The sequence below is a fragment of the Vitis vinifera genome, chromosome 19 (genome assembly GCF_030704535.1).
Source record: "Vitis vinifera cultivar Pinot Noir 40024 chromosome 19, ASM3070453v1".
NCBI lineage: Eukaryota > Viridiplantae > Streptophyta > Magnoliopsida > Vitales > Vitaceae > Vitis > Vitis vinifera.
In genome coordinates this window covers 3312143-3337619 of record NC_081823.1, presented here as the reverse complement: position 1 = coordinate 3337619, position 25477 = coordinate 3312143, and the positions used below count along the sequence as shown (strand labels likewise).

Sequence of the window (25477 nt, the reverse complement as noted above, 5' to 3'; positions counted from 1 at the left end):
TTTTCATTTTAAATTTGGTTGATTCGATTTCTATCACATACAAAATCAACTATATTGGTTCGATTCATGTTTTACTCAAAAGTTGATCAAACAGACCTTATTTAGAATTCTACTCATATTATTTGAAGTCTTTTATATTTCGTTTTTTTTACCTTAATATGTACGCGATGTTAATCCTTTGTATCATTGTCCAATAATCTATATTTTATCGTATATTTATAAATTTAGCATATAAAAATAATATTTTTTTCTTGCATGGCATAAGCCTAACGTTTTCCTTATTTGAAATATACGTGGAAGTAAAAAAGCGGGTGGGGAGGGGTAAAAGATGGAAGGCATTGAATTGAGGGAGTGGGTCATCAACTTAACTTATGTTTAGGGTTTGTTTGTTTTTTTAGAGGAGGGAGCGCACATTTTAGATTTTACTAACCAACAAAACGGCAGTTTTCACTCGAGACACAGGGTTACAAGGATGGTGTAATAATAATATTATTTTATTTTCTTGGAAGCCAAACAAACAAGGTTGAAAGGGAAATTTGTGTTTGAGTTTGATTTGAATGGGAGAGGAAAACACATGAGACCGGGTGGCTCTCACACTCACACAAAGACATACACGACACAACACAACGCTACATCACACGACACCGTTTCGTCTCGCTCTTTCTCTTCATCAGAGCCACCGCATAGGGCTTCGTTCCCTCTCTTTCTCTCTCCAGACTCTAGACATCGTCGGATCTAAGGGTTTGGGGGAGTGAGACAAACAGCAGCGTCGATCTTCGGGATTTTTCTCTCGGTTTCTCCCGCTTTCTCGCCTGCCAAACACCGGATCGAACTCGAACGGGACGCTTGATCGGATCGCACTCGTTTGGGGCATTCGCACACAGATGGGAATGCCCAAACGATGAGCAAAGCCGGCGACGAAGACGACGACGACGAGTGTTTCTACGAGTCTCTCGATCGGGTCCTCTCGTCCTCCTGCTCCTGTTCCTCCTCCAACTCCGATGATGATGCGGATCCGAATGCCTCGCCCAATTATGCTTCCGAGCACCCCTTTCCCATCCCCAAATTCCCCATTGGTGCTTCCAAATACGATATCTGGATCTCCGAGCCTTCCTCCATTGAAGAGCGCCGTTCGCGTCTTCTTCGCGAAATGGGCCTTAGCAACGACCCGTCTCTGTCCCGGGTGAAACCCACCGCTGATCGAAGCAACGGCGATATTGGCCGATCGGTTTCGTCCGATCGATTGGCCGGTCAAGGAGAGGCTGGTGTGGTCATTTGTCGATCGAAATCGGACGGTGCAAAGGATCAGTGTAATTCGTCAGTTTGTTCTCCTCCAATTCTTTCTATTTGTTCGGTTGTAAATAATAGCAAACTTGTTAATTCGCGAAGTAGTGGAAGTAATGGATCTCCGATTGCCAATGCTGCTTCTGCTTCGCCCAATAAGCCTCCCACCGGAAAAATGTGTAGGCGGGTGGATGAAACTAGGGGTGATTCCACAAAATCGGAGCCTAGTTTTGGTCGCAATTCTTTTTCTGGTTCTGGGAATGGGACTGGTGGAGAGTGTGATGAGGATTCGGATTGTAATGTGGTTGCGAGGACAGTCCCTCATGACCAAGTATGCACAATTAAGAATCTTGATAATGGGAAGGAGTTTGTTGTGAATGAGCTTAGGGAAGATGGTATGTGGAACAAGCTTAAGGAAGTGGGGACAGACAGGCAATTGACTATGGAGGAGTTTGAAATGTGCGTTGGGCATTCACCTATTGTTCAAGAATTGATGAGGAGGCAAAACGTGGAGGAGGGTAATAAGGATAATTTGGATATAAATGTTAATGGGGGTGTTGGGGGTGGATCGAAGTTGAAAAAGAAAGGGGGTTGGTTCAAGAGCATCAGGAGTGTTGCTAGTTCGGTGACTGGGCATAGAGAGAGACGGAGTAGTGATGAGCGGGATACATCGTCTGAGAAGGGTGGGCGGAGGTCGAGTTCTGCCACAGATGATAGCCAGGAGGTTTCATTCCATGGTCCAGAGAGAATTAGGGTTCGGCAGTATGGGAAGTCATGCAAAGAGCTTACTGCACTTTATAAGAGCCAGGAGATACAAGCCCATAATGGGTCAATTTGGAGTATTAAGTTTAGTTTGGATGGCAGGTATCTTGCAAGTGCAGGTGAGGATTGTGTTATTCATGTGTGGCAGGTTGTTGAAACTGAGAGGAAAGGGGATCTATTGACAGAGAAACCAGAAGATGGGAATTTGAATCTTTTGTTTGTGGCCAGTGGATCCCCAGAACCAACTTCAATGTCACCAAATGTGGACAACAATTCATCAGAAAAAAAGAGGAGGGGGAGGTCATCTGTAAGCCGGAAATCAGTGAGTTTGGACCACATTAAGGTGCCAGAGACTGTGTTTGGGCTTTCAGAAAAGCCTTTTTGTTCATTCCAAGGACATGGTGATGATGTGCTTGACCTTTCATGGTCCTCCAAGTCTCAGGTTAGTTAATATTTGACTACTTGTCAATTCTCTTGCATGATGCCTATATCTTTTGCAAAGTAAGAGTGTTATAGGATGATTAGTTTGAGTTTTCCAGTAATGCTCATTAATTTGACTTTTGAATTCCAAAGATATTATTTGGTGTGTACTTATCCTTTCATATGCAGCGTTGTTTAATCATATTAGTTATTTATACATCATATTGATGATGGATTAAACATAATAATACCAAACTTTTGATGGAAAGATATTGAAAGAACATAGATTTCTTGTTTTAAATCTTTTTATCTAGGTGATTCCTCATTTGCACCTTGAACTTGGTTAAGCATTTTCTTTAGGTTTGTAGGGAGAGAGTAATGTATTGATTATAAAAGGACAGTAGACTTGGTTGATATTCTTTAGGAGGAAAGCAAAAAAGAGTTGGGTAAACAGTACAATGCGGTCATGGTGATTTTTTTTTATAGGTGTATAATGCAGTCATAGTGAATGATGGCTGATATGGAATTGAAATTACCTTTTATACCAATCAATCATTTGTAAGCCATTGGTCATGCCGATAAATAAGGTGCCTATTAAACAGATGTATTATCACACCTCTATGTTTTCTTGTGTATGTTTTTAGTTCCAACCAAGTGTGACCCATAATCAATTGTTCATTCTGCTTTCAATGGTGTTTGAATGATGAAATCCATTATCCTTGGCTGCTTAAATAGTAGTAGTTTAGTTTTTTACTCTATTTTTCCCTCTTAACTTTTATTGGCTTCACTCTATGGGATTTCTGACAGATGACTTTAGCAAAGCAGGAAAACATCCCCTTGAAACAATCTCTCATTAAAATCTAAAGCTATTTGAGAAGGAAAGTCCTGGGACTATATAAGAGAAACTGCGGGACTGGTTCAAGAAAAATCAGGGACTTAAGAAACACATTTTTCCCTGAAAAAATGAGGGAATTCGAAAGGTTGATAAAATAATGAATGATGATGAGGTATTACTTGTGAAAAAGTTGATTGAAAAGTTCTCTATTATGCCAGATTTTGAATTCTGAGTGAGTGAATTGATTTATGTTCTAAAAAGGCCAAAATCAAGTGGATGAGGGCCTTGCCAAAAGACATGTTTGCCAAAAGAGTAATTTACAAGCCGGATGGCAGAGCATGATCATGCACAAGGCTGGAAGTATGTGGGATAAACCTTTGTGGCTAGAATTAAAGTTGTTTTTAGCATTATTTAGTTCCACTGCGGGTAAGATTGAAGATTAAAAATCTTGGTCTCAGTCGGGCATTGCTAGTTGGAAATTTGTTAAGCATCGCCTATGAATATTAGTATCAGACCCTACCAACTCAAATCAACTCAAATTTGATAAGCAATCTGTACACATGCACGCATACACACACACACACACACACACATATATAATTTAGAAAGCTATATTTTTCTTGTTTGAGCCTTGGTGATGGAGGGAGGTTTGTTTCTTGTATACCTTGGATTGCTCTTTTGACGACTCTTCTAATACAATTTGATTCTTTATCTAAAAAATAATAATAATAATTTAGAAAGCTATACATATGATAGACTTATTGAAAGGATCACCTCCTTTAGATAATTGATGAACTTCACTTTTTTTTTTGTCTTTCCTTAATCCTTGTGACTTAACTGCTTAAAAATTTCTCTCCCTTGTGCATGCTCTATCTTGTGATGATTTTATAAGTGCCACTCTGGTGTCCCAATTGTCCTTTCATGATTCCTCTTTTATGTGAGCACATTCCTGGTCATATAGGAAAGTTGCTAGTTGAAGTGATTAATAGCCATCTTAGTGATGACTGTCATGGTCTTTTTGTGATATGCTACCACATCATATTAGTGAAAATGTTTCATTATGGCCTTTTATACCTATTTAGATTTAATTAAGAAAAATACTTGGAACTTTACAAAGTATAGAAGTGTCAATATTATCGTAAGACAAAGCAATGTGTATGAAAATGTTTTCCATGGTTTTAAAATTCGAATTGGACCAACCAATTTGATCGGTCCAACCGTCGACTGACGACCTTTTCGATCTGTTCCTCTCTTTTGAGTCGAACACCCATCAAACCGTTCGTGAACCGCCTGAACCGGCTACTGAGTCGGGCGGTTCTGTAAGAACCGAACGGTTCAAAGCCCACCCCATTTGCTACCCTTTTCTTTTTGGCAAAAGGTGGCCCAAATTGCTTTTAAGGCCCATTGTGTAGGCCCAACCTCATGACCCACCAGCTAGTTGCCTCCTCGTAAATGAATGAGGCTTTTAAAGCCCTTTTTATCTCCCTCTGTTTTCGATGTGGGATAACTGGAATGAATATTTTAAAGAAAAATTACATTTATAACTACATGAGGAGAGCTTGAACCCCAGACCCCAAGTTAAAGTAAAGCTAGCGGCACCACTCTACTACGCCCCCTTTCCTATTAAAATTAATAAAAAAAAACAAATAAATTGCATATGTTATTTAAAAAAAATAATATAAATAATATATATATATATATATATATATATATATATATATATGTAAGATTTTTCTTCCATTTTCAATATATTTTCGTATTTAAATATTACACATGTTTTATTTAATGAAATTTAAAATATTAGTACATTTATATAAAAGATGAAGAAATAAAATAAATATCATTGATTTTTAATTTTATATATATTTTTAATTTTTAAAAATTATTTTAAAATTTAATAAAATATAAATTATATATTTATGACGTCACTGGTTTGACCACGGTTCAACCACTGGTCCAATCGCTAAACCGTGAACCGGTAGCTTTTTCAATTCAATGATCGGTTCAATTTTTAAAACATTGATGTTTTCATTGAACTTGTCTACTTGCTAATAAATGATGGTGCAAGGTCCAAAGTTGAAAAGTGGTTGCAATTTTGAAAAAGAGTGAGGGAATCTTGGGTTGGTAGAGGTTAGTTTAGAATTTGGTTTTTGTCAACTTTGTTAAATCACTAGATATCACTCATAAGTTTAGGATCTTTGGTGGATTAACATGATATTAGAGCCCTGGTTAAATAGCGGTCTCGAGTTCAAGTCTCTTCTATTGTTTATTTTCCATTCATATGTATGTAATCAATGATTTCTCTCCACATGCAAGTATGGGGCCACACATGAGAGAGTTTGTTAGGGTGGTATATGTTGTAGTTCAGTTAGTTTTTATGTTAATTTGGGTTCTAGCATATATTGTAGGTCTACTATCTTATAGATGAAGTTTTTAAGTCAATTGATAACTTAACATGATATCAAAGTTGTGGTTAACTAGAGGTTGCCTATTGTTCATTCCCCATTAATTATCCATAATCTGTTATTTGCCTCTCTACATACAAATATTGGACCACATGTGTAAAGGGTATTAGCTGGGTTTACATTGTGGGTCCTCTACTTAATAGCATAAGCTTTTAGATCATTGGTAGCTTAACAATGAAGAAAAAGAAAGGGGATTGCTAGCTTTCCTAATGGAAGTCTATTAATATCATTTTTTCCTTAAAATAAATTTTACGATTCCTGTTTTCAAGTGTTGCAAGCTTTTCTTTCCACTATTTTACTTTAGAGTTTCTCAATTTGTTCATATTGCCTCTCATTTGTATATTTTCTGCATCTAGAAGAAAAGAAATAGGTCAATTTTTAAAGTGTATGAAGTTGGTGCTGGCAAAGTTCTTTCCACTATTTTACTTTAGAGTTTCTCAATTTGTTTATATTGCCTCTCATTTGTATATTTTCTGTATCTAGAAGAAAAGAAATAGGTCAATTTTTAAGGAGTATGAAGTTGGTGCTGGCAAAATCTTATTTAACTTTTGGCTTGTGTAAATAAAATTGGAATTTATAGGTCTTGTTTAGTCTCATAGATCTCTTTCTTTGTGGTGCCTATTTCTTTTATCCTTTTCAGTCTTGCTTTGTTTTTTTATCACCCATGTACACTGCTCTTTGCCTTGGTCTGTCCTTTCCTGTTTTCCCCAATAAAATTTTTGCTTAAGCAAAGTAAAATTCTGAACAGGAGATGTAAATGATGTTCATATCGGATGACTCAAACCTCAAGGGACACATTGATATTTTCAGAGGCCTTAAGAAAGGTCTCTTTAAATCTATCCCTAAATATTAATTGAATATAATTTGTGAAACTGGATATGTTCACCTATATTATTTAATTAAACATGTCCTAGAATCACAGATGAAGCTTCTAGATAATGATAATTTGTATCAAGACATCTTATTGTCAGAACTTTTATTTTCAGCAACTGCTCTCATCTTCAATGGACAAAACAGTTCGGTTGTGGCACTTGTCTAGCAAGTCCTGCTTGAAAATATTCTCACACAGTGATTATGGTAAGTACATGTGAGCTGCAACTTTTTCTTTTTTTGTTTCTTTCTTCAATTTCTAAGTCCACTATCTACTTTTCAAAAATACCACTGATTTGGATAACCTTTTTGCCTATGAAGGGATATCCTCTCATAGAGCATTAAAAAAGCTTTTTTAAAAAGAGCTTGTTATGAAAAAGGAAAACTAAGAAGTTCAAGATATGCCTTTCTCCTTTACTGCATACTAGAAATTACAGCTAGATTATCAATTTGTGTGATTTTTCTGTAATTAAGGCATCAAAGATAGGAGCCAGCCAAACCAGCAGCCATAGATTTTTTTTTTCCTCTATTGTGTATTTTATTTGTTAGTTAAATACATTCTTATCTTTTGGATTTTCCTTGATACAGTAACTTGCATCCAGTTTAATCCTGTTGATGATAGATACTTCATTAGCGGATCCCTTGATGCTAAGGTTCGCATTTGGAGCATACCCGATCGTCAAGTTGTTGATTGGAATGATCTGCATGAGATGGTCACTGCTGCCTGCTATACTCCAGATGGTCAGGTTGGGCGTATTTAATTTGGCTAGTTGTTCCATGATATGCAAAAGTTTTATTGGCTCAAATTTTTTTTCCTTTTTCCCATGAAGGGTGCATTAGTTGGGTCATACAAAGGGAGCTGTAGATTATACAACACATCTGGTACAAGTTGATTTCTCTTCCCTCCCCCCCAACTCCATCCTATTGATGTTTCCTGATTCATTTCTTATTTTTTTCCCCAGAAAATAAGTTGCAGCCAAAAGGTCAAATAAATCTGCAGAATAAGAAAAAGAAACCTCATCACAAGAAAATCACTGGTTTCCAGGTAATAAACTGGCACTACTGCTGTGTACTTTTTGCATTCCATGGCTTTTTAGTTGCTGATTAGTTTTACTAAACAGTTTGCACCAGGAAGTTCATCAGAAGTGCTTATTACATCTGCAGATTCACGAATTCGGGTCATTGATGGTGTTGATCTGATTCACAAGTTCAAAGGTATAACCACTCACAAAGATAAAGAAATGTAGACAGTATAATAATTTCTTCATTTCTTATAGTAGGTACTAGCTACAGGGCGGGTGTTAAATGCATGATACAGAAACTTTCTACTCTGTTGCTAACTTGATATGACTACAAAAAATTGATGGTTACTATCCTTTATGTACCATAGCTGTCTTTGGGCACTTGTGTACAATGGTACAGAAGCTTTTTGGAAACATGATTACACAAACTTCCCTGTCAAGTCTACTAGAGATATGATTTAGTTTTTGCTCTTTAACAGCTGATTCTTTTTTTGTATTAGAGCTTTTGATGGGGTTAAACTAAAACTACAGTTTGGATTTTCTCCCTATTCATCATGGACCTCCAGTTCAGGGATTTTGATTGAAACCTCAATTAGGAGTTAACCAGGGTGAAATTGAGCTTTAAATACTGTGATACAAAATGCTAATAACCTTGTAAGTTGATGTTGATTCTTTGACAGGGTTTCGCAACACAAACAGGCAAATATCCGCCTCTGTCACAGAAAATGGAAAATATGTGGTCTGTGCAAGTGAGGATTCTTATGTGTACGTGTGGAAACATGATACCCGACCAGGCAGAAGCAAAGGCATTGCTGTGACTCGCTCATATGAACATTTCCACTCGCAAGATGTTTCAGTGGCCATCCCTTGGCCTGGCATGGGCGACACATGGGAACTGCAAGATAGTTTCTCAGGAGAGCAAATCGGTCTTGGCAGCCATCTTGATGAGGTCTCTACTGCCAATCACCCCCCTACACCTGTAGAGTATATTAATGGTGATGAGGGTTCACCATCAGTATCTGTATGTACCAGCAGCCCCCTTAATGGAACCATTTCTAGTGCAACCAACGGTTACTTCTTTGATAGAATATCCGCAACGTGGCCTGAGGAAAAACTGCTTTTGGCTACAAAGAACACAAGCCCTCATGCCAGTGTGGACTTTGCCAATGGGTCCGCCTGGGGTATGGTCATTGTAACTGCTGGCCTCAGAGGCGAAATTAGAACTTTCCAGAATTTTGGATTGCCAGTACGGATATGAGGGGGCTGATGAAGAAAATCAACCAGATCCTCAACAACGATGGGAAAATCGGTGATACTTGATTTTACCCCCCCTCTACTTGGCAAAATGTGTACAGAGAATATGTGGTGAGATTTGTAATATTAGCGAGTTCCTTTTTCTTGCTTCCATTTGCTTTGTGCTTGTCGGATGTGGGGAATAGAATGGAGAGCCGGTCCGACTTGGCATTGGAAAAAAAATAGATTTGTCAAAAAGAAGAGGAAGAAAAAAAAAAAACAAAAAAAAAACACTACACCTTGAATTTAGGGGACCGATGGATTTATGTAATCGGGAATTGTAGAGTTATGAGCATGGGAAAAAGCTTATTAAATTTAAATGGAATTCTTTTACAATTCATTTGCACTGTTCGTTGCTATAAGAAGATTACTGGGGTTCACAAACCTGTAAATTCCCTCGTTTGTGTTTTAGGCTTATCATTATGGCAAATCAGGTCATTCTGGAATCCATGTTTGCCCACGCAGCGAGATAACACATTAACGAAGGGCCTGTATCTGAATGTTTTGAGTAGTTCTTAAAAAGCAATATCAAAATCGATCCGCATGAAAGTTTGTATTTTCGAGTGTTGGCAATATTTCAAACTGGGCCTAAACCTCTCTTCTGTAATGGTAATTGGCCATGAAGAAACTACAGAAACCACGGCCTCCTTCCATCTGACCCAGCCCATTGCTTTCTGATTCCGCGAGATTTTAGGGTATGCTCTAGGCAGGAGCAGGCCTGTTGTACGTTAGCCCCAGGTCAGACCCAAAGCCACTTTCTGGCCCAGATGTGGTATGTCAATATTTGACAATCGATAATAATTTTCTTTTTCTTTTTTTCAAAATTAAAAAAACAAGAAAACATGTTTCTAGAAAACTGTTTTTTGTTTTCTGTTAAAAACAGTTTTTTTAGTTGTTTCACTTGTTTTCGAATGATTGTTTTAAAAAATAATTATAACAAATATATAGTGAGATTAAAAATAAAATGCTACATATAAAAATTATTTTAAAAATATTTTAGATTTTTAAACAAATTTTTACTTTACAAAATATCAAAAAATAGTTTTTAAAAACATGACCTTAACTTCTATTTTCTTAATTATATTCTTCTTTATAGTCTTTTTGTAAGAGGAAGAACTACAAACCGTTATGGTTAGCAGCATACCATCTCCCAAGCTCTATTTCGGCCATCATTATGCTCTAATTTTAATAAACATATTTATTAGATTTAGTTTATTTCTCGACTTTACAAATTAAAATTTTAGCAAATTTAATAATTATATTACAAACTACATAAAAAAAAAAAAACCCTTTTTGTATGCTTTTCAATGGATGGTTGATTTTTTTTTTTTTAAGAATTCATAGGTGACGTGATGATATTATTGATTTGGTAATAATAACAATAATGTCACCCGAATAATACTAAAATTTTATTAAAAGTTGGAATGCTGGGTGACAATTTTGTAGGACGTGGCCCATTGAAGGTGGGGCCAATTATCAATATGATAATGTATGGAACAGATGAACTCAAAACCTGGCTCAGCTCTGCAGTCTGCACAGCCTAATCCATTGGAACGAGCCCACTCCCCATCCTTCTCATTCTGTATGACCCAGCCCATAACTGGGTGTGGAGTGCCTCGACAACCCAACCAAAATATCCCTATTCAACCTCGTGGATTATTCATTTTAGCATCCTACCAAATAAATATAAAAGACAGCTGCAAATATCATGGGAAATCCAAACCTCAAGCCCCCATTGGTGGTTTGCAATTGAGGTGGCAGATTCAATCTGCTGATAATTTTATCTTATCCAATTGTGTCACCGCCACCATCTCCTTATATACGTACACAATAAAAATCTCCATCACTTCTCCACTGCCAACTGCCACTTTCCATCTCTCCAAATACTTGCAAGTTTGTAACACTCCAGTTGGAAATTGTTTGAGGGGCTCTTCAGTTTGGTGGACATGGCTATGCAAGCTGCTGCTTTGGTTCCCTCCGCTTTCTCCATCCCCAAGGAGGTCTCTTCTGCTTTCTTCTCTCATTTGGAGTTTCTTTCTTTCTTTTTCTTGCTTTTTCTTGTTTTTCTCATCAAATGTGCACGTCGGGTTGATTCTCTTTTGGGAATTGCTTGTGGGTTTTTGCAGGGGAAGGGCAGTGCATCTTTCAAGGAATCTGGTCTTTTTGGAGTTTCACTTTCAGACCATGTCAAGGCTGACTTCAGCTCTTCTGCATTGAGGAACAAGGTAATGGCTTAGTCAATTTTGATTTCTTCCATGGCAGAAAATTTTGTTGCTTATTTACAAAAATTCAGAACTAACAGTAATTCTACATGGGAATTTAGTGTTTTAAAGCTAAGATGGATGTCTGAAATTGCTTACATTAAGTGAGGAACATTAGTCTCTAGAACACCCAACTCAGGAAGCCTTAACATTGTGTTTGGAAGAGAGGAATTTGGGGGAGAAAAGAAAGGAATTGAATTGAAATTAGCTATCTTACTACTTGAAACAGGGGAATTTTGTAGAGGGGAGTGAAGTTTAAAGAATTTCGATGGTTCTTTGTTCTATGATTGTTCTTTCTTTTATGCTTGTTTGTGTAATTGAACATTGAAGATTGGACCTATGGTATTAATTGGAGATGGAATCGAAACAGAGAAAACCATCCGTTGGAGCTATCAGAGCCCAGACCGCAGCTACAACTCCGGCCATCACCCGGGCTACACCAGAAGGGAAAAAAACTCTAAGAAAGGGAACTGTTGTGATCACCGGAGCCTCATCTGGACTGGGTCTAGCCACAACCAAGGCTCTGGCTGAAACAGGGAAATGGCACATCATTATGGCCTGCAGGGACTTCCTAAAAGCCGAAAGAGCTGCAAGGTCAGCCGGCCTTTCTAAGGAAAACTATACCGTAATGCACCTAGACCTTGCCTCACTTGACAGTGTCCGGCAATTTGTTGATAACTTCAAGCGATCAGAACGGCCCCTTGATGTTCTGGTCTGCAATGCTGCTGTCTACCTTCCAACTGCTAAGGAGCCTACATTCACTGCTGATGGGTTTGAGCTTAGCGTTGGAACTAACCATCTTGGGCACTTCCTTCTCGCCCGGTTGCTGCTTGATGATTTGAAGCAATCTGATTACCCATCAAAGCGTCTCATTATCGTTGGTTCAATTACAGGTACTGCAATTAATCAGGACAAATATGATTCATGTAAAATAGAAGTACCACTGAATTTCATGATGAGTTCAATACAAATTTGTCATATAAATGTACTAAGTATGCTATTCCTTCTATAAAATGAATCAGGGAACACAAATACCTTGGCTGGAAATGTGCCTCCAAAGGCCAACCTTGGGGACTTGAGGGGAATGGCAGGAGGTCTAAATGGGCTGAACAGCTCAGCCATGATTGATGGTGGAGCTTTTGACGGTGCCAAGGCATACAAGGACAGCAAGGTATGCAACATGCTCACCATGCAAGAGTTCCACCGCCGATACCACGAGGACACTGGCATCACCTTCGCCTCCCTCTACCCAGGTTGCATTGCTACAACTGGCTTGTTTAGGGAGCATATTCCCTTGTTCAGGCTTCTTTTCCCTCCATTCCAGAAGTTCATTACCAAGGGCTATGTCTCCGAGGAAGAATCTGGAAAAAGACTTGCACAGGTAAGAGAAAAAGGACTTACCCTTTGTTAATAATTGATCGAGGGAAGGGGGCATAAATTTGATTGTTGGTTTATGATATAGGTTGTCAGTGAGCCAAGCTTGACAAAGTCAGGTGTGTACTGGAGCTGGAACAAGAACTCAGCTTCATTTGAGAACCAGTTGTCTCAGGAAGCTAGTGATGCAGACAAGGCTCGTAAGGTTTGGGAACTTAGCGAGAAACTTGTCAGATTGGCTTAAACGAACGCCTTAAAGATGAGGTTCTTCTCTTTGACTAAATCTTTTGCCATGGGAGAGGAGGATATCACTGATAATGACCTGGGTCCATTTGCAAATGTGGAGTTTAGGTTCAGATGTTGTGAATGTTGTGAGCAAATTCCTTTTGTAAAAGTAGAGGACTTCTGAGTTAACAACCATAAATAAAATCGATCAACCCTTTTGCAGTTTTGAGTATGTGGGTAAAAATAGACGATGATGAGAAAAATGCAGAATCAATCAACTCAAAAAATGGAATGGTCAGTTGAACATCTAAACAATCTTATTACATGAAACAAAAGCAGTATCATTGTATGCTTCTCTTGGAAGCATATCAGAAGATCCCCATTATACCCAAGAGAATACACAAGCTCTCACCTGTAAAAATGATAAAGACGCTTGACCAGTCATTCTCTAGGGATTTGTCGATTTAATCATGTCCATTGTCTGAACTCCCCAACATACCCCAATTTGATTACCAACAAAACCTATAGTTTGAAATTCCTCTCAATGTAAAAGGTTCTTAGAGAGGGTGATTTAGCAGAAGGAAGCAAAATGATAAGAGAACAGCCCAGTAAGCATGAAGGAGGACATGAACTGGGCATCCAGATTATGGGTTCTTGTTGACAAGTCGCTCTCTCTTCTAAGAACTTATTAAACCATCTCTCGGCTCAAAATCTTAACATCATAGGAGGTTGTGTTGAGATATTAGGAATGTTTTCCTTATATCATTCTTTCCTTATATCATTTAGTGTTGAGATATTAGGAATGTTTAGATATTAGGAAAGTTGAGATATTACGAATATTGAGATATTAGGAATATTGAAATATTAGGAATATTGAGATATTAGGAATATTGAGATATTAGGAAAGTTGAGATATTAGGATATTAATTGTTATTTCCTTATATCATTATTTCCTTGTATCATTCTTTCCCATTCTTAGAATGGTGATTACCCTCTATATATACTCTGTACATGAACGAATGAAAGTATGAATGAAAAAAACTACCATTTATCAATTTGAAGATGGTATCAGAGCCATGGAACTGAAATCCTGGATATTTTGTCGCTATGGTAGTCCGACAGCGATCAACCATCCTAAGACAAGCCCTAATATTGATAAGTCAACCTTCAAATGCACTCACTTCAATAAGACTGGTTCCACCAGTCTGAATATCCCACAATTTCAAAGCAACAACTCTTGGTATGACCAGGAAAACAATAAGGAACCGAGGGTTTGAACGATGGACCTTTAGATAATGTTTAGGCTATCAACACTTTGTTATTAATTATAATAATCGTGATCAACGGAAGAAGGATCCCAAGAAAACCTCGACTGCAACTATTGCCGAAATAAAAACAGAGGCTAATGTTGCTGAGAAAGCCCCTGCATTGGTAGCCGCTACTGATCATGGTGGTAAGTTTTTAAATACTTTTACACCTGTTATTAATAGTGCATGAATAATTGATTCTGGTGCTACAGATCATATGACTTTTGATTCTAGACAGGTTTCACCCCTTAGACCTTCCTCACAAAAAATTGTTTCCACAGCCAATGGTAACACAACCCCAGTCATTGGGGAATGATCCTTAACTCTTACTGATACTTTGAATTTGGATTCTGTTTTAGTTGTTCCATCTTTAGATTACAATCTTTTGTCAGTTTCTCAAATCACTACAGCCTTATCTTGTATTGTCATTTTTTTGCCTAAATTTTGTGTGATTAAGGACATCCAAACAAGACAGACGATTGGTTGTGGTATTAAACGGGGAAAACTCTATTACTTGGACTTGCAATCAAAGGATTCAAATAAGTTGCAACAAGCCTTGATGGCAGATGGATTTGAGGAGGAGAAGAAAAAGTTTGAAATTTGGTTGTGGCATCGACGTTTGGGACATGCTTTCTTTAGTTATTTAAAAAAATCGTTTCCTAGTTTGTTTGCAAAGAGTGATATTTCTGGTTTCCGTTGTGATATTTGTGAATTGGCTAAAAGTCATTGTGCTTCGTTTCCGTTAATTTTGAATAAAAGTCCGTTTCCTTTTATGGTTATACATTCTGATGTTTGGGGCCCATCCAAAGTCTCAACTTTGAGTGGCTCACGTTGGTTTGTTACTTTTATTGATGATTGTACCAGAATGACATGGTTATGCTTAATGAAGACCAAAGATAAAGTGAACTTGTTGTTTCAAAATTTTCATAAAATGATTGAAACTCAATACAATGCAAAGGTTCGGGTTCTGCGTAGTGATAATGGTGGAGAATATCAAAGTTCTGATCTTCAAAAGTATTTGGAAGGACATGACATCATTCATCAGACTACTTGTTCCAATACACCCCAACAAAATGGAGTCGCTGAACGAAAAAATCGACACTTGTTAGAGGTTGTTCGTGCTTCCTTGATAGCAGCAAAAACACCGATATCTTATTGGGGAGAAGCAATCACATCTGCCGCATACTTGATCAATCGGGTACCTTCTAGCTCAATTAACTTTCAAACACCTCTCCAAGCTCTTACTAATGTCATAGTTGCCCCAACCGTCCCAAATCTACCTCCTCGTGTTTTTGGTTGCGTGGCATTTGTGCATCTACACAAACACCAACGCACCAAGTTAACTTCTCATGCATTGCAATGTGTGTTTGTTGGATATGCATTGCACAAAAAGGGATATCGATGTTACCATCCTCCAATTCGACAAATGTATATTACAATGGATGTGGTGTTTCATGAAGATTCAATGTATTTTTCATCTGAGTCTGAACTTCAGGGAGAGTACCATAAGGAAATTCAGACTCTCGATTATGATTATCATATCTCCGAGGAAGATGAATCTGGACAATCTGAACTAGTGAACCAGGAAGTGGGTGAGTTGGATATGAGTGGTCAACAATTTGGGTCCGAAGATGTCTTCACTGAAATACCAAACCAATCGTCGTCTGTTGAGGGTGTTCTTAATTTGGAACCTGATCCATTCATGAAACGGTTACCACATCGTCATAATAGAGGTATTCCTAAACCCACATATGAACCTGAATTGTCTACTAAAGTCAAATATCCCATGAGCAACTATGTGTCTACCCATTGTTTGTCTGAATCAAATAAGTCATTTGTAAATCAATTATCTACTGTATCTATTCCTAACAGTGTGCAGGAAGCCTTAGCTGATCCAAGGTGGAAAGCAGCCATGAATGAAGAGATGAAATCATTGCAGAAGAATGAAACATGGGAACTCGTAGAATGTCCACCAGGAAAGAAGCCAGTTGGGTGTCGTTGTATCTATACTGTGAAGTACAAGGCAGATGGTAGTATTGAACGATTTAAAGCAAGACTAGTAGCAAAAGGGTACACTCAAACTTATGGAATTGACTACATAGAGACATTTGCAACTGTAGTTAAGATCAACACAATTCGAGTATTATTGTCTTTAACTGCAAACCTAGATTGGCCATTACAACAATTCGATGTGAAAAATGTCTTTCTGCATGGCGAGTTATCTGAAGAAGTATATATGGATCTTCCACCAGGATGCATGGTGTTAGAAAAGCAATGTCAAAAAAGCAATGTCAGAAGGTATGCAAATTGAAGAAGTCATTGTATGGGTTGAAGCAATCCCCGAGAGCATGGTTTGGAAGGTTCACAAAGTCAATGAGAGCTTTTGGCTATCGTCAAAGTAATTCAGATCACACTTTATTCCTAAAAAAGCAACATGGTAAGATTACGACACTTATCGTATATGTGGATGACATGGTAGTTACAGGAAATGATCCTGAAAAAAGAAAAGCTCTGCAAAATTATCTATGTAAAGAATTCGAAATGAAAGATCTAGGTTCTCTAAAATACTTTCTTGGGATTGAAGTTTCTCGATCAAGTGAAGGAATTTTTCTGTCTCAAAGAAAGTATGCCTTAGATCTTTTACAGGAGACTGGAATGTCGGGATGTCAACCTGTTAATACACCAATAGAAGAAGGTCTGAAATTGTGTGTTGAGCCTAATCAAGTATCAACTGATAAGGGAAGATACCAGAGACTTGTGGGGAGATTAATGTACTTAGCTCATACAAGACCAGATCTTGCTTATGCATTGAGTGTAGTGAGTCAATACATGCATAATCCTGGAGAGCAACATATGAATGCAGTCATGCGTATTTTGAGGTATTTGAAGAATGCTCCTGGGAAGGGAATTTTGTTCGCTAAAAATGTTGATCATCAGAGTATAGAAGTATATATTGATGCTCATTGGGCCGGTGCAGTGGATGATAGGCGATCTACATCTGGTTACTTTACCTTTGTAGGTGGTAATCTTGTGACATGGAAAAGTAAGAAGCAGAATGTCGTCGCTCGTTCAAGTGCAGAAGCGGAATTTAGAGGTATGACTCTAGGACTTTGTGAGGCATTATGGCTAAGACTCCTCTTACAGGATTTAGGTTACCTATCTAGGCAATCAATCCGATTGTTTTGTGACAATAAAGCCGCATGTGACATTGCTCATAATCCAGTACATCATGATCGTACAAAGCATGTCGAGGTGGATAGATTCTTCATTAAGGAAAAGTTGGATGATAAGATTGTGGAATTGCCTAAGATTCGATCAGAAGATCAATTGGCCGATATTCTTACCAAAGCTGTCTCAAGTCAAGTGTTCTCAAAATTTTTAGACAAGTTGGGCATGTGTGACATATATGCACCAACTTGAGGGGGAGTGTTGAGATATTAGGAATGTTTTCCTTATATCATTCTTTCCTTATATCATTTAGTGTTGAGATATTAGGAATGTTTAGATATTAAGAAAGTTGAGATATTATGAATATTGAGATATTAGGAAAGTTGAGATATTAGGATATTAGTTGTTATTTTCTTATATCATTATTTCCTTGTATCATTCTTTCCCATTCTTAGAATGGTAATTACCCTCTATATATACTTTGTACATGAACGAATGAAAGTATAAATGAAAAAAACTACCATTTATCAATTTGAAGAGTTGGACAAGTCAACATGTACCTGAAGTTGAGTAATACCCGACTTCCAGCTGATCTGCGGTCTTCTTTGATACGTGGACTCAATAAATTGAAGAACAAGAAAATAAATAAACACAAAAATTCTGATTTAGCAAGAGTAGAATGTTTCAACATAACAGAGTCTGTGGAAGGATCCACCGCACTAGTGCTCCAAAGTGTATTTTTGATAGTCGCCCCCTTCATTTGCTCCATCCATTGTGGCTTTGGTCCCATTGTCCTCAATAATTGTCCCTCATTAGTTCCCATAAAACACATTTCTATGCCAGTGCCCACTTTCCCCTCAACTCATCAAATCCACAAGTTGTCATGATGGCACACTTGCAACCATCAACTATAAATGAACCAATAAAAACTCAAAACAGCAGAGAAAGTATGATGTAGTCGACAAGGATGGAGACTACATGGAAACATATCACATCACTGCAATAAGAGAAACCAATAATTGAAAACGATTTTGATTCTTTCATCTCCATTTTTTACAACAGAGACAAGAAGATGATCGAGTGCATTCATATATAAGAGCTTCATGCAACCAACCCTCATCGTCTTTTCAAGAGGGTGCACATCATTAAGCACAAAGCTACCATTTTTCAATAAAAGAAGGGTTTGAGATATACTTGTCAAATGAAGAGTAGATCATGTTTCTCCACCAATGCACAAGAACTCGAGACAAAACTGAAATATGTTCAGTTCATATATTTGCAAAAGTTTTAAGACTTCATATATTATTTACAGAAGCTCTGAGACTCAACATACAGAAGTGATAATCATACCCGTGGTCTCCCCTATTTGTCCTGTAGAAAGCAACCTAAAGTTCATAACCTGGGAACCTGGCCTCAGATGGTTCGATCATGTCCAGAAACAGATAAGTCATTCCTCCAATGCCTTCAAATAGTGAATAAGGGCGATCACCTCCATGCATCTTCCCCTCTGATATAAGCCTTTGGGCCCTGTCGAGTAAAAAACAAGCAAATGCTTTGGCCCTGTACAAGAACTCCACATTACCAGTCAGTCTGTAGAGTGAAAGAAACACATAGGTATTCCCACTGATGCCATGACAAATCCCAACTCGCTTAAGCAGGCCTCTGTTCCATACCACCTCCCCTGCATCCACAGCTGCTTGCAGAAACTCCTTGTCTCCAAAAACCTGATCATTAATGTTCTTAAGATAGTTGTGACAGACTTGCAAAACCTTAAGAATAATCATCCTTCTATATAATAAGAGTAGATTATTGACATATTTTGGTATTAAAGAATAGCATATGCATCAGGAAACAGAATCAGAGAACCCCACAAATTTCATGCTTGGTCTTTGAGCAGAATAAGATTAGAACACAGTTGCAGAGAAGTTACACTTTCCTGGGTGTCCACTTGACACAACAAGATCATAGGCTGGCTAATGGCTATGAATTTCCTATTCACATGATACTGTGCAATGCTTTAGTAGTACTTACACCAAAATAATAGTTCCTTTCTTGGGCTCCAAACAGGAGTTACTGGAAATTTCTAGAATCACTTGTGGATCTTTTGTCCGATATTCTACTATACCAAATTAGAATGTCAATCCTTGTGCACAAATGAAAATAATACTGTTAACCTTTATTTCCTTAAGTTGTCTAAACTAGTTTGTAGGAGAAGTATCCCTGAGAAAGAGTACCTCAGCTGCTTTCAAAAGGGTAAGAGCAACACCAGGAGCACCATGACACCAATGCACAAGGCGGTCAGATTCACTTCCTTCACTTGAAGGATAATTCCCACTGGGGAAACGGTTCTTGATCATATAACGCAAGGTACCCTTGACATCCTCCACCTCGTCTGGTTTCAGTTCCATGTGCATCAAAACATGCATAACCCCCGCTAACCCATGGGCAGCACCCCAATACTTCTTCCCGTGCCATTCATACATCAATGGGCATCTTTCCCTTTTTGCCATTTCTCTACCCGACTTGATAATTTCCTTCACAGAAGCTCTCTGTATTTAATGTCAACCCAACAAGAATTCATTTAACCCTCTTATTCGAGAAGGATTGAGGCAAAATGAAATGAAAGAATGGTAGATCTTACCATGCGAGCAGAAGATATTGTGTCTTTACCAATATGCTTATTTAAGAATGAGCATGCCCATAAGAACCCTCCTCGCCCATATAGTAACTCATTTGGCAAATCCTTAGGAAGCTTAATCTGCGCTCAAAAAGAAAAAGAATTGATTAATGGACAGATAAAAATAATCAATGCCAACAAACATAAAAATTAAATTTTATCTTTTTAATTTTGGAGTATTATAGCAGGTTAGGATTATTGGAATCATCGTCATAGTTGTAAAAACATACAATCAAAGTACCTCTTTAAATTGAGTTAAGTAGCGACCAAGCAATCTTTCATCCCCAGCATGCTTAGCCGCAACAGCACCAATAGCATAAACACCAGCTTGCCCACATATGAATGTCACACGCCTGCAACCCCATACATTAAAAATGCAAATTAAGTTAAGCTAAGTTGCTAAATATCCACTTTCAGGCAAACCAGGATAGAACCTGATAGTGGGTGCATGATCCCAACCATTTTTTTTAAACAATCTCCCATATGAATTACGAACAGTAGTTGAATACATTCATATTTTCCATGGTGGGCAAGGTAGGTTGGTTCCACGATTAACAGCAGAATTTCAACCAATTTAATTGATCATGCAGGTCTTAACGCCAAAGTGGTGGAGCTAATTTTTTCTTTTTCATTGATGGAATACCTGGATGAAACCCAAAAAATGGGTACAAAACAAAATCCACTTTGACAAATTCCCAATACTATAACCCACCCCAATTGAGCCAGTCTTTCTATCTTCTCCCTTTAAATCAATGTGCCAGAGTTTGATCAATACAAGTAGGTGTCTTAGGAATATCCCTCCAGGATCGTCCTTTCCACACCAGCTCCTTTGCTCCCAGGAAATTCTTAGTATCCAATACAGTATGGATGGGGCAAGGAGAAATCCGCAGAAACAGATAGAAAGGAATGAGTAAACTACTAATCCAGTGTAAAATTCCAACCGATTTAAGGAGCAGAAACACAGACACACACATAGGGAAAAGAGGGGAAAAAAGAAGAGGTACCCAGAGGTGGCGGAAGCAGAATCACAAGCCTTGACAATCTCGGAACAAACATTAAGATCATCCCTGTTGTTAGTAATCTGATAGGCCTTGAAGAGCAAAAACGCAGTCCCAAGAGCCCCAGTATACAAAGCATAGTCCTGTACGCGTTTTCCAGCAAGCGCCCATGTCTCCCTGACAACCTGAAACATGACCACCAGCCACCACAACACAAAATACATTCACTTCTATTGTGTCCCAATCCATCCCCAAAAATACCCAAGACCCAGATCAAAAAGTTCAGAAAGAGGCGTGTACAGCGTCTTTGACATCCAAAGCAGCTCGCTCGAATTGTTGGGAGAGAGTTTCGTATGGAAAAGAGAGGAGCTTTATCAGAGAGTCTCCACTGTTTTGAGCGCTTGTTTCCTCCGCTTCCACTGCCGTCTCCGGCATTTCGTTTGGGAAGAATCTGTCTGCCATCCCTCTGAGCACTCCAAATTTTGGTGGGTAGTCAGTCGTGGGTGAAGACAGAAGAGCAGGCTAGCAGCTGCAGTGCGCCAGATTGAGTCGGTTCGACGCTATCCTTGAGTGGATTTGGGCGACTTTATCCATGGATAGGATTTGAATAATTGGGTTGAGGACATCATTAACCCCATTCTAGTTTGGGTTCGAATTTGGAGCTAGACAAACGCGTCTTTATAATTAATTTCATTTACCTCATTTATGAAATTTGGATTAAATTCATCTCACCTCCATTAATATAAAATCTTATCAAAAACCTTCTTTATACTTCTCATTGATTAATTTCATTCTCCTTCCCTTCAAGGAAATTTTTGCCTTAAGTATATTTAATCCAAACTATAGGAAAAATAAGCAAAATTATGTTAGGAAGTGTCCCAAATTCCTAATTAGTATAAATTCCTTTTTTGTAAAGAATATTATATAAAGTATTTCTAGGTTGATATATTATTGTAATATTATACTTCCTTATAGAATAAGGAAGTTTGTTGGAAATATCTCTATAAATATTCCAGGTCATGAGGAGAAAAAGTCATGAGATGGAGATGAGCCTGTAAAGACTATACGAGGTGGATAGAGATGTGAGGAAGAATGGGAGGTACCTGGTGGAGAGGGCTCGTAGTAAGATATGGATACAAGAAGTGGGGAAACATGGGATGTTTCGGGAACCCAATAGTTGTATCTGGTTCTGTCCTCTATAATATTCTCTATTGTATAGTGAAATCGTTTTCTCTCATCTGTGAACGTAGGCATAGTTGACTGAACTACATTAAAACCTCGTGTACCATATGTGTGATTGTTTTATCTGTTGTTGCACCAACGAAAGCTTTAATGTCAATAATGTTAGTTTAAGAACACAAAAAGATAAAACAATCACACATATGGTACACGAGGTTTTAAAGTGATTCGGCCAACCATGCCTACATCCACAGATGAGAAAGAACGATTCCACTATACAATAGAGAATATTATAGAGGAAAGAGCTAAATACAACTATTGGGTTCCCGAAACATCCTCATGTTTCCCCACTCCTTGTATTCATACCTTATTACGAGCCCTCTCTCGTTCCACCGGATACCTCCTGTTCTTCCTCACATCTCTATCCACCTCGTATAGTCTATACAGGGTCATCTCCATCTCATGATTTTTTCCCCTCATGACCTGGAATATTTATAGAGATATTTCCAACAACCTTCCTTATTCTATAAGGAAGTCTAATATTGCAATAATATATCAACCTACAAATATTCTATATAATATTTTTTACAAAAAAATAATCTATACTAATTAGGAATTTGGGACACTTCCTAACAATCTCCACCTTGGACCAAATTCCATGAAGTTAATCTTCAATCTCTCCATGACACAAACTTTTTTGTATCATATCACCACGAAAGAGCAATCGACTCCACCTTCAGTGAAAATTCCCACGGAGTTGCAGGGGTTGTACTTTGTATTATTCCCTGATAATAATGATATCCTTGCAACTCCGTGAATGTAGGCAAATTACCGAACCATGTAAATATTATCTTGTATGTGTGATTATTTTTCTTTGACGTGTGTTTTCTCTATTTTTTGTTTCTCACAGGGAATTCAGTTTAATTCCCTACAAATTAACCTTACAATTTATTAGTTGCTCACATCCAATTAATTTTTTTTTAAAAAAAATCCTTATAATAGATTTTATAATTTTAATTCAGATAAATATTTAATCAATAAGTAATATTAGAATCAAAATCAAGATTTAAACCCCAAAAATGTCGTTTAAAAAAATTTATTGACAAATTAAAAGCGCCATAAGGTTTGAATATATCTTTTTCCTAAACTTAAGACAACACCTCTCCTACAAACGTTAATCTTATAATTTTATTCATCAAATTTTTAATATATATATATATATATATATATATATATATATACTTTATATAATAAATATGTATAGGATATGACAAAATATAAAATAAAAAATTAAAACTTATTTTAAAAAATTAAAAAAGGTCATTTTTTTAAATTGTAAATAATTTTTAAAAACATAAGATAATCACACTAATTTTTTTAAATCTTGAAATATGTGAAATGACCCCATGATAAAAATAAATGTAATAACAACAATGACATATCCCCTCTTCAAATCGTATTCACATTCATTTTATTGAACTAGATGGAGGAAACGAGGAGGAATTCCGAAAACTACTAAAATATTGCCCATCCTAATATGTTTAGGATGAATATTCAAATGACATTGACATATTCCAAAGCTAAAACAACCAAGTTTGGTTTGTTCAGAGAGAGCAGGATTTGTCTTTTCAAGGCTCAATCGTATCAAGTGCATACCCCTGATCCCTTTTCCTTGTGTTTGGGATAATAATGATCTCTCTTCCCTCTCCCCCAACTTTGGATTCATTAGTTCAAAGAGTAGTGAAATATCATTACTCTTGCGACATTTATTCTATGAAATCCCAACTAGGAAAGGAGGAACATTCAGGATATCAAATCATAAAAAGAAAGAAAGCTAGGAAGCTGGTTGGGATGGATGTTGTTGATGAAGATCAGACCATGAGCAGGAAAGAGCAGGCGGGTTTAATGGTAATCCTCCCAATTAGACCAATTGACTTCACTTCCAACACGAGGCATGGAGTTGATCCTGGAGTAGACATCAACCTTGAAGTTGGCTCCACACATCACCCCTTCACTGTCTATTCTGGGCATTGCCTTCATCTTGTTCATTGGATGCTCGAAGCTCATCAACCCTCCATCGCTGTGGAACATGCACCCTAACCAAAAACCACCCCCCAACATCAACACCCATCAGCCTTTAATATTAATTACTCCTTTAATATTGCAAGATATGTTCAAGCATTCATTCAGCTATATTTAGACTCACCTGTTGGGAAAGGAGCAAAAGATTTGGCACAGCCTGCTTTTATGACCCCCAAGTCATCGGAGATCACAACAGATCCGTCAGCTGCAACCCCCCAGAACAGCTTCACTCCTCCATCAGAGCCCTGCCAAGTGCCAACCATTTCACAAACACACAGATTACTTATCAATGGCATCAAGTAGTTTAAGATGGGGAAGGGGAATTAATGAAAGAGATGATGTTTACCAGAGCAGTAAATACAGTCCCAGCTTTGCTGTCATAGACGACAAAGGCAAAGCTTCCTTCAAGATCCTTCACCACCTGATCAGCTGGGTATGGGCCCCTGTCCCTCAGGGTCCTATACGCTTCAATCACGAGCATGGCTTCATTGCTCCCCTTCGACAGCCCATATTGCCTATTCAGTGTGCACAGGTTGTTCAAACTCCCCATGAATAGACAGTATATGTCGTCAAATCCACCGAACAGCCTGAAAAAACCAAACCCAATTCCTCAATTAATACTCAGATAAAAAAAATATTTGACATATGTAAGTTTCTGCAGCCAGCATACATACCTTTGGTGGGTTGGGTAGGACCTGTCCGGAGAAACGTAAGCTAGCGCTGCGGCAGTGCCAAAGCTCATAGAGAAAGTGTTGGCAGGATGAGCAGATAAAAATTCCCTGAGGGTCTCCTCCGGCAGCTTGGGCTTCCTTGAACCATCCCGAGACGCCGGACTGTTGAGCTCCTCCGGCGGATGTGCAAACGCCTTGTGAAAAATGGCCAACATCGCTCAAAGCTTTAGATGAATTGTGGGTATTAGTTTGTAAAGCGAAAATAAGGAGATGAACTCAAGAGAGAAGGGGCAATATTTATAAGGGGTAGATGAAGATGATGATGCGGTGGATGTATCTGGCAGTTTTATCTTACTTCAGACAAAGCATTCATGGATGGTACTGGATAAGGTTTCTCGTGTATCAATGACGTCACTCAGCTTCACTTTAAGTCTCTTTCGTTCGTTTCCCGAACATGGTTTATTCAGAGGTTGGACCTGCGTGTGATTCAGGGGAGGCTACATCTCCCTAGTTCAAATCTATTTAGTCACGTGTCGCACCCTCATTGCTGTTAATTAAAAATGTATTTTATTTTAAATAAAAAA

The 25477-nt window shown here is 37.9% G+C and overlaps 4 protein-coding genes across 4 annotated transcripts; 2 read left to right on the top strand and 2 right to left on the bottom strand.

The window, feature by feature from the left end:
- The first annotated feature begins 399 nt into the window (after positions 1-399).
- On the top strand, positions 400-9291 carry LOC100264190 (uncharacterized). Its single transcript, XM_002282016.4, has 7 exons — positions 400-2488; positions 6753-6843; positions 7225-7382; positions 7467-7518; positions 7599-7681; positions 7758-7851; positions 8339-9291. Exons 1-7 carry the CDS (start codon positions 902-904, stop codon positions 8914-8916), a joined length of 2643 nt encoding a protein of 880 aa, XP_002282052.1. The 5' UTR covers positions 400-901; the 3' UTR covers positions 8917-9291.
- Positions 9292-10668: 1377 nt separating this feature from the next.
- Positions 10669-13040, top strand: LOC100255647 (protochlorophyllide reductase, chloroplastic). Its single transcript, XM_002284733.5, has 5 exons — positions 10669-10951; positions 11078-11176; positions 11583-12105; positions 12235-12593; positions 12675-13040. The coding sequence occupies exons 1-5, from the start codon at positions 10898-10900 to the stop codon at positions 12828-12830; spliced, it is 1191 nt and encodes a 396-aa protein (XP_002284769.2). The 5' UTR covers positions 10669-10897; the 3' UTR covers positions 12831-13040.
- A 5487-nt stretch (positions 13041-18527) lies between these two features.
- Positions 18528-21649, bottom strand: LOC100250470 (lanC-like protein GCR2). Its single transcript, XM_002284745.5, has 6 exons — positions 21262-21649; positions 20968-21146; positions 20205-20316; positions 19928-20044; positions 19521-19835; positions 18528-19010 (listed from the first exon to the last, which is right to left on the bottom strand). Exons 1-6 carry the CDS (start codon positions 21421-21423, stop codon positions 18672-18674), a joined length of 1224 nt encoding a protein of 407 aa, XP_002284781.1. The 5' UTR covers positions 21424-21649; the 3' UTR covers positions 18528-18671.
- A 2216-nt stretch (positions 21650-23865) lies between these two features.
- On the bottom strand, positions 23866-25366 carry LOC100245111 (stem-specific protein TSJT1). Its single transcript, XM_002284741.3, has 4 exons — positions 24897-25366; positions 24569-24809; positions 24347-24467; positions 23866-24236 (listed from the first exon to the last, which is right to left on the bottom strand). The coding sequence occupies exons 1-4, from the start codon at positions 25106-25108 to the stop codon at positions 24043-24045; spliced, it is 768 nt and encodes a 255-aa protein (XP_002284777.1). The 5' UTR covers positions 25109-25366; the 3' UTR covers positions 23866-24042.
- Positions 25367-25477: the final 111 nt, after the last annotated feature.

Excerpts from the sequence above, each read along its gene's own strand:
- LOC100255647 (XM_002284733.5), top strand. The coding sequence starts at position 10,898 with ATGGCTATGCAAGCTGCTGCTTTGGTTCCCTCCGCTTTCTCCATCCCC. Across the intron at positions 11,177-11,582 it reads CTTCTGCATTGAGGAACAAG|AGAAAACCATCCGTTGGAGC; the intron begins GTAATGGCTTAG and ends GAATCGAAACAG. Across the intron at positions 12,594-12,674 it reads CTGGAAAAAGACTTGCACAG|GTTGTCAGTGAGCCAAGCTT; the intron begins GTAAGAGAAAAA and ends TTTATGATATAG.
- LOC100264190 (XM_002282016.4), top strand. The coding sequence starts at position 902 with ATGAGCAAAGCCGGCGACGAAGACGACGACGACGAGTGTTTCTACGAG. Across the intron at positions 6,844-7,224 it reads ATTCTCACACAGTGATTATG|TAACTTGCATCCAGTTTAAT; the intron begins GTAAGTACATGT and ends TCCTTGATACAG. Across the intron at positions 7,383-7,466 it reads GCTATACTCCAGATGGTCAG|GGTGCATTAGTTGGGTCATA; the intron begins GTTGGGCGTATT and ends TTTCCCATGAAG.
- LOC100250470 (XM_002284745.5), bottom strand. The coding sequence starts at position 21,423 with ATGGCAGACAGATTCTTCCCAAACGAAATGCCGGAGACGGCAGTGGAA. Across the intron at positions 21,147-21,261 it reads CTTTGGATGTCAAAGACGCT|GTTGTCAGGGAGACATGGGC; the intron begins GTACACGCCTCT and ends GTCATGTTTCAG. Across the intron at positions 20,045-20,204 it reads ACTTAACTCAATTTAAAGAG|ATTAAGCTTCCTAAGGATTT; the intron begins GTACTTTGATTG and ends TTTTGAGCGCAG.
- LOC100245111 (XM_002284741.3), bottom strand. The coding sequence starts at position 25,108 with ATGTTGGCCATTTTTCACAAGGCGTTTGCACATCCGCCGGAGGAGCTC. Across the intron at positions 24,810-24,896 it reads TCCTACCCAACCCACCAAAG|GCTGTTCGGTGGATTTGACG; the intron begins GTATGTATGCTG and ends TGGTTTTTTCAG. Across the intron at positions 24,468-24,568 it reads GGACTGTATTTACTGCTCTG|GGCTCTGATGGAGGAGTGAA; the intron begins GTAAACATCATC and ends GGCACTTGGCAG.